This window comes from Lactuca sativa, chromosome 3, assembly GCF_002870075.4.
Source record: "Lactuca sativa cultivar Salinas chromosome 3, Lsat_Salinas_v11, whole genome shotgun sequence".
NCBI classification, from domain to species: domain Eukaryota; kingdom Viridiplantae; phylum Streptophyta; class Magnoliopsida; order Asterales; family Asteraceae; genus Lactuca; species Lactuca sativa.
In genome coordinates this window covers 282,101,958-282,116,029 of record NC_056625.2, presented here as the reverse complement: position 1 = coordinate 282,116,029, position 14,072 = coordinate 282,101,958, and the positions used below count along the sequence as shown (strand labels likewise).

General features: G+C 35.1%; 1 protein-coding gene across 1 annotated transcript; it reads right to left on the bottom strand.

Annotated features, from left to right (window-relative positions):
- Positions 1 to 10,845: 10,845 nt before the first annotated feature.
- LOC128132948 (peptidyl-prolyl cis-trans isomerase CYP71-like) lies at positions 10,846 to 12,179 on the bottom strand. The gene is made up of 4 exons (XM_052769967.1): positions 11,944 to 12,179; positions 11,621 to 11,838; positions 11,367 to 11,499; positions 10,846 to 10,851 (listed from the first exon to the last, which is right to left on the bottom strand). The coding sequence occupies exons 1-4, from the start codon at positions 12,049 to 12,051 to the stop codon at positions 10,846 to 10,848; spliced, it is 465 nt and encodes a 154-aa protein (XP_052625927.1). The 5' UTR covers positions 12,052 to 12,179.
- Between the last annotated feature and the right edge of the window lie 1,893 nt (positions 12,180 to 14,072).

Genomic DNA, 14,072 nt, shown 5'->3' with positions numbered 1-14,072 from the left:
TGCAAGAACAACGTTGTGTGATTTAAAGCTGCCAGTTTTCTTCTGGGCTGAGGCGATAAACACTGCTTGTTGTGTTCAGAATCGAGTGCTTATCAACAAAGCTTAGATGAAAACTCCCATATGAAATCTACTATGGACACAAGCCATCAGTCAGTCATTTCCGAGTGTTTGGCTATCCTTGCACCCTCCAGCACTTAGATGCCAACCTGAAGTTTAATGCCAAGGCCGATGACTGCTACTTTGTAGAGTATGCTGCTCGCACTGCCTATAGAGTCTACAACAAGAAAACCAAACAAATTGTGGAATCCTATAACGTGCGTTGGTTGGAAGAAAATGAGACAGCCGCTAGAGTGGGTCCGAAATGGTTGTTTGATTACACGTCACTTTTCAAATCATTGAATGTGTCCTCAAGTAATACATCTAGATCTAATTTGTATCAAAGAGTATTTCTGAAGAGGAAGACGAAGAAGTTGTGTACAAGCCGCTATCCACTTCCTCTACTTCATTGAAGGGGAAGTCTAAAGTTTCACTTGAGGGGGAGTCCTCTGGCTCTCAGAAGGGAGGATCCCAAGCTATGTCTGAGGGGGAGCCCTTTGCTGCACCAGAAGGGGAGTCTTCTGCAACATCTTCGGGAGAGTCCTCTGCCACACCTCAAAGGGGGTCGACTTTACTTTTCGATAGTCCTCAATCTTCAGTCCAGTCTGATTCTCCTAATGTTGATACTACACCTCATATGTCAAAGGAGAAAGAGTCAGCTCCTAATGATGCTTCCGCTGTCTCTACAACTTTTATGGAGTTACTCTTTCCTGATCTTATCGCAGATGAGTTTGTTGCAGAACCATCTGGCGCTACTCAACCAGTAAATGAAGGAGGTATCATGTCACACCCCAAAACCAAGAACGGCGGAAACGTTCTGGGGCGGAGGACGTCATGTATAATATCACAACAATGTAAAGTAGTAAACAAGCAACAACATCATCCATTGCATTAATAATATAATTATTATACAAATGTGTTCTGTTAAATATTGATAAACACTAAAGCATAAATCAAAATGAAAGATAAGTCTTGAACAAGCTCCATCTTCCTTTCTCCTTGCATCGGTACCTGTCTATGATGACCTGAGGATACAAGTAATTTTGAAAGAGAGTATCAGCTTTGAAGCTGGTGAGATCATAAGTATTTAGTGTCTTAATTTGTATGTAAGAATTTGTAAGTTCATGAACTGTAAGGATGAAAATGTTTGTAAGTGAACTGTAAACATGAAAATGTTTGTAAGTGAACTGTGAGTATGAAAATGTATGTAAAACAACTTTAAACGTTTGAAAAACCCTAGAAATCCCTATGATTCCTACTATTATATAAAGTGCATCTTCTACCAAGACCTAACTATTCTCAATGTAGTCTTCTACCAAGACTTAACTGTTCTAAATGTTCGTTTCTTGTAAAAGTATGTAATTTTCCCAAGTGTAACTATCATTATCAAAATATAGTTTTTACATTTATAGTTTAAGTGAAAAGATCACTAATTATCTGTACAGGGAAAATTAATGTAGTACTAAAACGTAGCTCTATAAGAACTACTGTTGTACTATCTACCTTAAACCGGATTTTTATTAAGGCATTATGTGATAAATTGCACCATACTATCGACTGATAACAGCGACATACGAATGGTCGTAATAACAGAATGACGTTTAGCACCCGCAGACCTACAGGTCCAGCTGTAGCTAGCAGCAAGTTGTAGTATTGTCAATCCAGTACAGATCTATATGCAAAATCACGCTCTCCCTCCAAGAAACTCTGGCTACAACTCAGGTCATGACATTTAAGTCATGCTCCGATTTAAATCACAATAATTAACGTATTCTTGTATATGTAATGTAATGAACTGTTCTAGCTGTAATGTACATGCTCTCTAACTAGCAAGTATAGTAATGTAATCATTCTAGTATAGTTGTTTATGTTCTCTTCCTAGCATAGTTGTATATGTAATGTACTGTAATGTTCTAGAAAGTATTGACTCATGAATGAACTGACTCGTTGTATGATATCGCGTTCTAGTAATTGTTCTAGTATCTTCCTAAACTACCCATATGGTAGTTTACTAGTAATCTAACTGGTACGTATAAACATGGATGTATACCCTTGCTACCGAAGGGCATGAGATGAACTGGAAGGACCTTTTATGACTATACATGTACACATGATATATAACTAATATTTAAACGACCTTCAGACGAGTACCTGATATCCCACCAGACCACATCTCAAGCGCGAAAAGGAAATAGGGTGGATAGCCTTCCTAAGTCTTTTAAATATTTCTTATATAACTATACATATAGAGGCATGTAATTTATAATATAAAAGCATAAATAAGTTTTGTAAAACATTTGAACATAAATATTATTTTAAGAAAAGATCGACTTGATGTCAATCTATAAAACAGTTTGAAGGCATAAGTTTGATAAAACAATTTAAGTATAAAGAAACATTTGTTTGAAACACAATTGTAAGTAAGTTTGAAATATAATATACAGAGCAAACTGTACAGTGTAATAAGGAGTTTAAAAACATATAAAATGTTTATAAAAATCATTTGAAGGAACTATTTGGTAAGACGGCTAATGAGTAGCCAAATCATTTGAATGTTGTATATTAACCACATGTGATTGATGTAATAACTAGCATAATTCTACTTATTAATCACATGTGATTGATATAATAAGTAGCATGATTCTACTTGTATCCCCCCCATAAAACATTTAAAAATAGTTTAAAACATTAGTTAAGGGGTATGAACTCACCTGCAGTAAGTGACTGGAGTTGAACGGACTGTTATCGTACGAAAGGATCAGACAAGTGCTTGGTGTCAAGTGAAGACTTCGACACACACAATGATCCTAATTTCATATGAAAGAATATGTATATAAATAATTAGTGATTAAAACACTAATTATACAAGTAAAAACATTTAAACGCTAGGAAAACACTTTTGGTCAAGTGCTAGGAGGCTAATGAGTTGCAATAAAGGAGTGCAATGCCTCTAATGGAAGTTTATGGCCAAATGACCATATGTATTGGAGTTTACAGCCCAGGGGAGTAAATTCCTATCCGTAAACTCTCAACCAAGACCCTAAATGAAGTCCATCAATTATACAACTCATGTGGTGAATTGTTTCAAGGATAAATCAAGTGTTTGGGTGCCATATTAACTCCTTTGGGGAGCTTACGGCCCAGAGACCATATTCCCTTGGAGTTTACGGCTGTAAACTCGCTTGGGAGGGTTGTTATGGTGTTTTCAAGTCTCAAACATTTCTAGGTAATGATCTATGTTGGGTTCTAGGCATAAGGAAGGAGTTAGGCTGTCATTTGACCCCTTTATAGGTGTTTACGACCCAAGAGCTACTCTTGGCCATAAACTCCTCAATACTTGTGATTCCTTATGTTTTCTAGGCTTTAAACACTTTAGGGTACATGTCTAAAATCAAGTCTAAGCCTTAGGTAGTGTTTGTGGCATCAAAACACCCCTAACTAGAGTTTTCGGCCCATGTACCAATTGGCCATGTGTTTGCGGCCGTGAACACTCCTAGGTGTTGCTATTTTGATTGCTTTGGGTCTTATGCACATCAAGGTAATGTGCTATGCTAGTCTATTGGTTCAATGAAGGCATTTAGGGCACTTTGGGAACTTAACATGGAGTTCACGACCCAAGAAGTTCCTTGGCCGTGAACTCACTTTCCTCATTGTTTTGAAATGATTTTGGTGTCCTAAACATGAAATGAAGGCTTCTAGTTTGAGTTCTAAAGCTTTGAGGGTCATTGGAACCCTTTAGGACCTTAAAATGGAGTTTACTCCCCAAGTGTTCTTGGGCGGTAAACTCCCAAATCTTGGGTTATTAATCCAATTTCGATGTTTTCTAGTCGTATACACACTACCATACAAGTCTAAGGTTGTTACCAGCCACGGGGAAAGGACTAGGTAGCATTTAAGCCACTTATTGGAGTTTACTCCCCAAGAACGTTCTTGGGCGGTAAACTCCCGAATCTCACAGATTTGATATGTAATTTGTGTTTCTAAACACAATCTAAGCTATATAACATAACTAGATCGAAGTACTCACAATTTGGGATAAAAACCCGAAGATCCGTGAGAGAGAATTTTGACTTTTCTCTAAATGGAATTCAACAAATGAACCAATTTGGTTCCGAATTCTATTTATAGTCCTGAGATATTTTTGGTAGAAAATGTTTTTATTCCTGGAACGAACTCTAATGGCCTAGAGTATTGGAATGACAGTGTGGCACAAAAACCTAGTGCATCCACTCTCCTAATATCTCCTTAAGTGTAAAATCCTGAAAACTGCCAAACTTATACTCGAAATCTGAGTTTTCACTGTAACTGTTCTAACTTCTATCGGATTGAAATGGTTTGTTCAGAATGGAAATTTTTGGTTGTCACATATCAACATTCACACTCTTCCTGTCTCTCTAAATGACATCAGGCACGAAATACCTTCAAGGGTTAAACGCGATCATCTGATTGAAAATTTCATTGGTCAGCTAGGTGATGGAGTTAAAACCAGAAGTTAGAGTGGAGACATGAATACATGTCTGTACTCCTGCTTTATTTCTCAAATCAAGCCCAAGAATGTAGAAATGGCTCTAAATGAGCCTAGCTGGGTGGATGCAATGCATGAAGAATTGCACCAATTTGAAAAACTCGGTGTTTGGAAGTTAGTTGAATTACCGAAGGGCAAGAAGTCTCTTGACACCCAATGGGTTTATCGCAACAAGGAGGATGATTCAGGGGTCATTATGCAAAACAAAGCTTGATTGGTAGTCCGTGGGTTTCGACAAGTTGAGGGTCTTGATTACACTGAAGTTTATGCTCCAGTAGCTCGCCTGGAGGCTATCCGTATCTTCCTAGCGTATACCTCTTACATGAACTTTACCGTTTATCAAATGGACGTCAAGACCGCCTTTTTGTGTGGCAAGGTGAAGGAAGAAATCTACGTTGATCAACCCCCTGGGTTTGTTGACTCGAAGTATCCTAATCATGTCTACAAATTAGACAAGGCATTGTATGGGTTACATCAAGCTCCTAGAGCGTGGTATGAAACACTAACAAAGCATTTGCTCGAACATGGTTACTATCGCGACACTATCGATCAAACCTTGTTCATAAAGCACGTCGACAAGGACCAAATACTCGTATAAATATATGTCGATGATATTATCTTTGGATCAACCAGTCAGCAACTTTGCAAGGAATTTGAGGGTGTAATGAAGAAACGATTCGAAATGAGTTCGTTAGGGGAAATGACCATGTTTTTGGGGCTTTAGGTTAAACAGAATTCAACTGGGATCCTGCTACATCAAGCCAAGTATGTGGAAGATATTCTTGAGAAGTTCGAGTTTCACGATGCTAAACCTGCGTCAACACCGATGGCTGAACGACCTCTGTTGACTCCAGATCCTGAAGGCGAATCCGTAGATCAAACTCATTATCGATCAATGATCGGATCGCTGATGTATCTTACTGCAAGTCGACCTGACATTATGTTTGCGGTTTGTCAATGCGCACGCTATCAGGCTAATCCTAAACTCTCTCACCTTATTGCTGTCAATTTTTTTTTCGGTATATCAAAGGAAGCCCTAAATTGGATCTTTGTTATCCGAAAAATTCTGAATTTGATCTTTATGCTTTTACTGACAGTAATTATGGAGGCTGTGAGCTTGACAGGAAATCAACATCAGGAGGATGTCAGTACTTAGGTGACCGGCTCGTTTCGTGGCAATGCAAGAAGCAACACACTGTCTCGACCTCAACAGCAGAGGCGGAATACGTTGCTGCCTCAGCTTGCTGCTCTCAAGTTGTCTAGATCCAACATCAGCTGTTGGACTATGATTTCAATTATTTTGAAACCCCCATCTATTGTGATAATGAAGCGGCAATTCAAATTGCTAAAAACCCAGTCCAACACTCTAAAACCAAGCACATTGACATTAAAATTCACTTTATCAGAGACTGTTTTGAACGATCATTAATTCGGCTAGAACAAGTCCACACTAATAATAATGTGGCAGACTTATTCACAAAGCCATTTAATAAAGCTCGCTTCGATGTGCTTGTCGGATCTCTCAAAATGATACGTTTTGAGGATTAAGTTTTTTTAATCAATTATTTTTTTCTTTTCTTTTCTCAAATTTGTTCTCAATATTTTTATCCTTATTTTCGTCAAGAATTTTTTTATTATTTTTTATTTTCTTTTGTTTTCCTGTTTTTAGGACTAAATAAAATTTTTTAGTTTTTAGGTTAGATTAAATTTGGGCATCATTTTTCATTTTACTTTTATTCTCATCCATGCAGAAATTTAGGGGGAGAAATATAAAAATCCAAAAACAATAAAAAATCAGAAAAATTAAAATCCAAAAATAGTGTTATTTCTGTATTATTTCTTGTTCAGAAAAATCCAAACACATTTTCGCTTGTGGGTATTATGATGGGAAATGAGCAAGTGATAACGAGCAATCTGAATCGGCGTAACGTACCTAAGTTGAATCGTCTACGCTCTGTGCTCGATGTACTGGTAGGCACGAAAGATTTTAAATGGACTTGACTAGGAAAGTTGAACCTAATGAATTTTAAGGACTTGACAAACCTTGAACTAGTTAGATCCGTTTAACCTGATGTCACGACGCTCAGATAGGTTGAGCAGGGAGATATACATGGGAATCTACTTGTCACATTAATTGAACCCGTACTTGGAACCGTGGCCTAACTTTTCCTTGATGTGCGGATTCTGTCCTTAATTCCGGTTGGATGGGGCGACTGGTAAATTCCGATAAATTAGGTCTGTAGAATATCATTTTCTTTTTTTTTCCGTCTGTTAGCCATATGTTGTCTCCTCTGCGCGACTTCTAATCCGACCTAGTACACAACATATGCAACACTATTTCTCTGCATGCTATATATATGTGAAATACTTCTTATCTGTTAGCCATATGCTGTCTCCTTTGGGCGACTTCTAATCCGACCTGGTACATAGCATATGCAACCTTCTTCTTCTCAACCCCTCTGAAGTAGTTAGCAATAGAATTCTGAATCTCTCCTCTCTCTGAATGGTTGTCTGCTCGCCCGGTGTAAGGAGTATTCTGGAAGTTCTTGATGGCTGGGGCATATCAGGAAGCGGGAAACACGTTCAAGTACACTTAAAATTGAACTCATACATATTGTCTTTAGATCTCGCTGCTCGATTTAGGTGGACAACAATACCCCTGGTTGTAGTCAGTTAAATGGTCATAAGGTGAATTTATTTAAGATTTAGTAGTTATCGAAATAACAGAAATTTACAATTAGATAAATACCTGAATCATGTCATTGGTAAAATGTCCAAAAATGTCACAAATATTTCGTGTTTAAGTGGACCACAATACTGACAATCGGTCAGACGAAGATGTGAAGATAAGGGTACTAACAAGTGGAATAAGGTTGTCCAACAAATTTGATCCCAGCATCACAAAAGGAGTTATAATGGTTAAAATTTTGTTTTGTCAAATCTTTTAACTTGAATTTTATTTTTCCTTTTAAAATTTTATTTTATTTTATTTTATTTTTAAATTTAAATTTTATTTTTTATTTTTATTTTATTTTTTATTTTTATTTTTATTTTTAATTTTATTTTTACTTTCATAGTTCTTTTTACTAGATTTTAATTTTTCAGCAGATAAACCTTTTATTTTATTTTTATTTTTATTTTTAATTTTATAATTATTTTTTATTTTTCAAAATTATTTCCAAATAATCCTCAAAGTTTTTTATTTTATTTTTTTGTGTTGGAAGTTGAAAAATATTGGGTAGTTATCAGGTAAGAGGGTAATTGATGGTGAAAAGGTAAATAAGGAGTTCACTGTCGGAATCTCCTCATTCACGAGATTCCGGCCGCAAACCCTTCTCAAACCCTCTCAAACCTTCGAAAATTTTTTGTGTGATTTTTGGAAAACCGCTTCAACCATCACGTAGGTAATAACTTCTAGATCTCAGATCTGTATTTTATTACGATTTTCACCGCGTAATTTGTCCGGAAATCGAAGAAACGACTCCGACGGAGCTTACGGCCGTAAGCTTGGGCCGTAAACTCCGTTTTGACTTTCAATCCTTGTTATTGTGTTGCAATTCGTCCATTCATATGCATTTGTTGGGGTATTATCAGTCAATTCGACGTTCTGGTGTGATTTTTGTAATTAATTCGAGAATTTGTTCATCGGCCGTAAACTCCTCTTCGACCGTGAACTGGGAGCTTACAGCCCAAGAACTGGGATTTTATTGCTGTCGAATTTTTTTTTTAAATATATGTGCTATTTTTGTGAAATGTTCTTATCGTGGTTTTAGGCCGTAAACCTCGAGTTTACGGCCCAAGAACAGAAGATAGAAAATTTTTAATTTTTTTATTAATGAATTTGGTAACTGGTTTTTGGTAGTAAACTCATTTTTTTTAAGAAAATTTTATTTTGATCATATTTTTAACTAAAGTTTTTTTTTTGGGTCAGAATAAAAATTTATTTTTAAAATCATTTCTCTTACAGCTTGTGGTTGAGTGCAGACAATGACAAATTTGAAGTTTTCAGACATGCACAATCTGGCCATCATACTTGCAGATCCTCCGGCGATTCACTCAGACATGCACTCACTACAAGAAAAAGGCCTTTTACGACGCTCATTGCGCGTCGTAAAACGCTCAGACGACGCGCAAATGCGTGTCAAGGAAGGCCCCGTCATAAAGAGAGACGACGCGCATTTACGACGCGCATTTACGACGCGCATTTATGACGCGCGGTTACGACACGCAATGCGTATCAAGGAAGGCCCTGTCATAAAGGAAGACGACACGCATTCGCGTGTCGTAACCTTACGACGCGCGTGTTAATGACACGCAATGCGTATCAAGAAAGCCCCTGTCAAGAAAGGCCATGTCATAAATGAAGATGACATACATTTTTGCGTATCGTAAATTTAAATGTTTAAAAAAAAAATTATATATTTATTAATTTTTAAATTAAATTTTCATTTAATTTCTTATAATAGAAATAAAATACCATATACAAAAAATACAATCCATTGCATAATATAAAATAAATTGCACAAATTATAATGTCATACAAAGAATCATTCAAATGTTAAACAAAAATAATACATTGCTAACATGGGTTATACATTCCTATAAAACTTAGAAATAATCATACAACTCTGTTTCTTACTGGAAAGGAATGCCAAACATGATTACAAGTCTCCCTTAATCTTGATTATAATCAAATGTATCTTTAATTCTTTATATAAATGAAGCTTAAATGATGTCTTTAAATAATGAACACAATAAATGTTATAAACCTTTTGAGGCCCCATAACATCAGGATCTGAGTTTTCTATTTCAACTGCAGGACTACCGTTAGTTTAAGGATCACTTTTTGGACGCTTTTTCTTCTGCATACATTAACAAACATGTTAACTTTCAAGAAATATATTTAGTTTTTAGGCTCATAGTGGCATGCATATAGCTAAGGTGAGAGAAAGGTATACATACAGCTAGTAAGACATCCAGACTATCCATAACAGGTGGTTTCAAATTTTCATAATCAACTGCATTGTAAGATAACATGAACACAAGAAAGGTAATGAAGGTTAAAATATTACATATTTACATGTTAAAAGTGTAAAGAAAAGATGATGTGGTTACACAGCTTACCATCAGAATTTAAGAGGTCGCTACTTAATGTGTGTCCTACTTGTGCCATAGAAATCAACTACAATCACCACACACACCGAAAAGGGTCATGTATACAGAAATGGTGGATAGAAGTGAAAGAAGATAAAGCTAAAAAACTACCTGCATTGTAGTAATAAACTCTTTGAAGCCAAGAAAGCCTTGTCGTCTAGAATCTGCAATTGCCCATACGTTAAGAAGTAGTATGAACAGGTGTAGAGAAATAGTTAGGGCAGATTGGGATTAAAAGAGTAGAAAAGCAGAAAGAGAACTATAAGCTAACTTTTGTGCCCTTATGAGCACACTTAGCAATCAAATTAATGATCAAAACTTGAGGAGGTAAAACACTATCTAAAAAATAAATAATCATTTATTTAGAGAGTTAAATGCAAAAAATAGTAACATACTCTTATTGATTTGTTCTAAAATAAAGAAATTCCTATGGTTTTGGTCCTAAGAAAGTTGAAATGACTATTTTTCCCTTTTACTTTTAATTAATAAAATATTAAAACAAATATGAAAAAACATAAAAAAAAATAAATTAAAAGGGCAAAACAGTCATTTCAAATCATTCAGGGACCAAAACCAATTTCGTAGTTTTGTCAACAAAAAAAATAGTAATTTTTATCATTTAAAACTTCAATTCAAAAACACTTAACCTCTATTCAGCATCACTTCTAGGTAGAAGGGTAAAATGGTCATTTACTCAATAAATAACCAGTCTATATGTTCATTCATTACTTTCAAGAGACAGATATCATTTATCCATCCAGAAATTTAACAGAAAAAAATTAAAAAAAGAAAAAAAAAGGAAGAAAGCTCTTACCTGTTATGCAAAGGACCATACCATTAAGCAACAACCATCCCTCATGGCCATTCCTTGAGAAGAATTGATAGATATAATGTGGAGATATTGCCTTGAAAATAGAAGGGTAATGATATATGATGTTGTAAATTCCAATAAAAGGAGTAGTCAATGTCCATGCACCCATAATAGGTGAGAACAAAAAGCTCGCTCTTGCAGTTCCAAATTTTTGAACCAAAAAACAGAACAACAAGAACTAATGCAGACAGAGCTTCCACTAGAGCTGAAAAGTAAAAAAAACATAAAAAAATATGACAAGATCTTTATAAATGTAGTTGAATAAACAAAAATCAGAGGAATGATGCACAGATGATGATGAAGCAGAGACAAATAAGAAAGTAGATTCAAAGAAGAAAGGATGGTTTTCATCCATGTTCCAAAGGCTAGTTTATAACTCGTATTTTTTTTCATTTTTAGCATTTTTAATGGTCATTTAGTCTCGTTTAGATGGTCTATTCAGTCTAGAAAGACAACACTCCTTATGTTGTAACAGAGTTGGAAAGTCAATAAATCTTGCCAAGGTATAAAAAAATATTAAAAATTGAATCTTGGCATACAAAAAACAAAAAAATAATATTTGAAATGTTGTGTGCATAATCTGGTAAATATATATATATATATATATATATATATATATATATATATATATATATATATATATATATATCATCAAGGATATTAATTATTATTTATTAAAATCAAATAAATCAGTTTAAAAGCAAAAAGTAGGCTACTTACCACATTTTCTGGAAGAGATGTTGTAACAGACTTTCCAATATCTGATGCAGCCATAAGTTCATCAGGAGGAGGCTTTTCCTTAAAGACATCCCTACCCTTGGTTGCATCATCAGGTTCCTCTGGTTCTCTTCGGCTATTTTTATTTTTATAACATATGAACAATCATAAATATATGATTTTACTTTTACACAAAATAATATATATATATATATATATATATATATATATATATATATATATATATATATATATACCTGAACAAATAGATTCTGTGTTTCTTAAAAGCACAGCATAACAAAGTAGGATCTGTCATGGGATCTTTGCTTTCATTCACATTTACAGCAGCAGCAGGAATTTTTCGCACTTTTTTACTGCTTTGATCACCTTGATACAAAGCAATTCTTAAAAACCTGTCATTATTTTCCACCTTCCCTAATATTCTGGAAACTTTGTTTGTGTGCAGATTTACAATCTATCACCAATTTATGAATAAAACATTAGAAAATAAAATCTTCGGATTACTGCATACACCTTAGAATTTGAGAAAAACAAAATGGCACAAGGTAAAATTTCTTACTTTAATACCAAGGAGAGTTGGATAAATAATGAAATTAGAGCTTTCATCAAATAGTGCATTTGGCTGTGGGACATTTTCTGTTTTTTCAATTTCTCTTTCAACTGTCATTCTTCTCCCAAAATCAATAGCTTCTAATCGATACAAAGGAACATCGCTTCTTTGAAGATCTTGAGCATTCTAAACAAACCAAAGTTAGGTTAAATCTTCAGAATAGTTAAGGATATATACGTTTAAATGTCATGAAACTGAGGGCAAAAGAGTAAATTTGCTTACCTCAAGTGATTCATCATAGACACGTCTTAGTTTACCAGTTCTATACCAAAATATAGGTATTCTTCGATCTGGTGATGTGATTGCAAATTCTTTAATTTCATCATCAAAAAAATTAAGTTTTTTTAATTAAAATATGTTGATATTGAATGTTAGATACCTGTTCAGAATCACCCCACTGGCGGAAAGCAGAAAAGGATTGCAAACGAGTTCAAATATACTGGCCACCAACTGTGAGCCCAGGTCCCTCTACAATGAGAAAGAAAAATAGTAAATGAAAATGAAAATAGATTTATTATTTGTCTTATAAAAAAAAGATTTACCTGAGCCACATCATTCAAAAACCCCTCACGCACAAGACCATTGATGACCTCCATTTTTGATGTGACCTTCCTTGAAAAAAGATAATAGAAAAATTAAGATTGTAAAAGTTTAACAAGAATCATGTATATGAGATACATCAAGATTGCATATGAAAGTGAATACGTGAGATCATGGGACAATATATAGTTAGATATTTATAAAATAACCAAAAAAAAGTCGTTACTCTTTATGCAACACAAAACACACCTGGTTAGGCAATGCTCTTAGAGATATGATCAATTCAGCAGGATGATCATCTCCGTCTCTACCTGCACGTACCTTTCCAAGTGTAGCATCTAAAACCCAAACCTTAAAAAATAATAACAACATCTTATAATATTATTTATCCAGACATCACTTAATGACAAGAAACAAAACATGGCCTTACTCTTATAGGCCTTGCAAGTGGCTTTGCAGCTTGTTCGACCATGCTCAGTGAAACTGGATCATAATAATAAGTATGAAAACCAAGGAAAGAGAGCACTAGTATAGTTTTAACTTCCATTTTGCCCCACCAGCTTTACCAACCTGATAATTATACACAAGTGAAATCCAAATCAAAATCTAAAAACAGAAACTCAACTCAATCTAGATACAGAATACTTGAAACAAAGCTTAAGAAGTTTCGATGACAAAAGGCAAAAAGGAAGATCACTTACAGCAGCAAACAGATTTGTTGTCAGGGTGATCTTCTTTGAACTGCTTTCTAAAGTCCTCCCTTTATAACATTAACAAGAGGAAAAATATTTAAACTTTGGAAATGGAAGTAAAACATGAAGGTAGTGATAAACGAAGAACAGCTACTAACATGAACACAAAGAAGGCGCTAGCGGGTCTCTTGGGTTTATTGGGATCCTTAGCTGCTTTCCCCTTGGCTGCAGTCTTCTTTACAGCCAACCTAAAATTACAACAAACAATTGTTAAAAAGTACCGAAATCATGATCCTGAGGAAGAACAAAAACCTAATTTCATTGAAGATGAAAAAAATACAACATTAAACCCTAGCAGATGGTATGTTTTAAACATAGTTAGATTAAATCGTACTTGGTATCGGCTTTCCTCGTAGCACCGCTTGATTTGCTTCTTTTCATCGTTTGATCCTGAATGAAACAACCGAAACAACAAACTAGGTCAAAAATGGAAGCGAAAATGGTTGTAAATGAAAAAAATTAGAGTCGACATCGAGGAAAAAGAGGAAGAAAACATACCTAGTTAGCAAAAAATCTAGGGTTAGGGTTTGATTCGTTTGCGATTGGGGGATACTGGGGTAAGGAAATCGACTTATAAATGGCTACGATACGTCGGCAATAGAACTATTTGGGCGGGAACATTTTCATTCCAAGAAGGCTTGATTATGTTCATGATTTTGGGCCCATTTTGGATAAAACAATGGGGCTTCATTGGTGGCCATGGTGAACCAGAGAGAAGACGAGGGGTGGTGGGTGTCTAGGTTGTTGTTAAACAGTAGGGGTAGAGAGAGAGAGAGAGAGATAGAG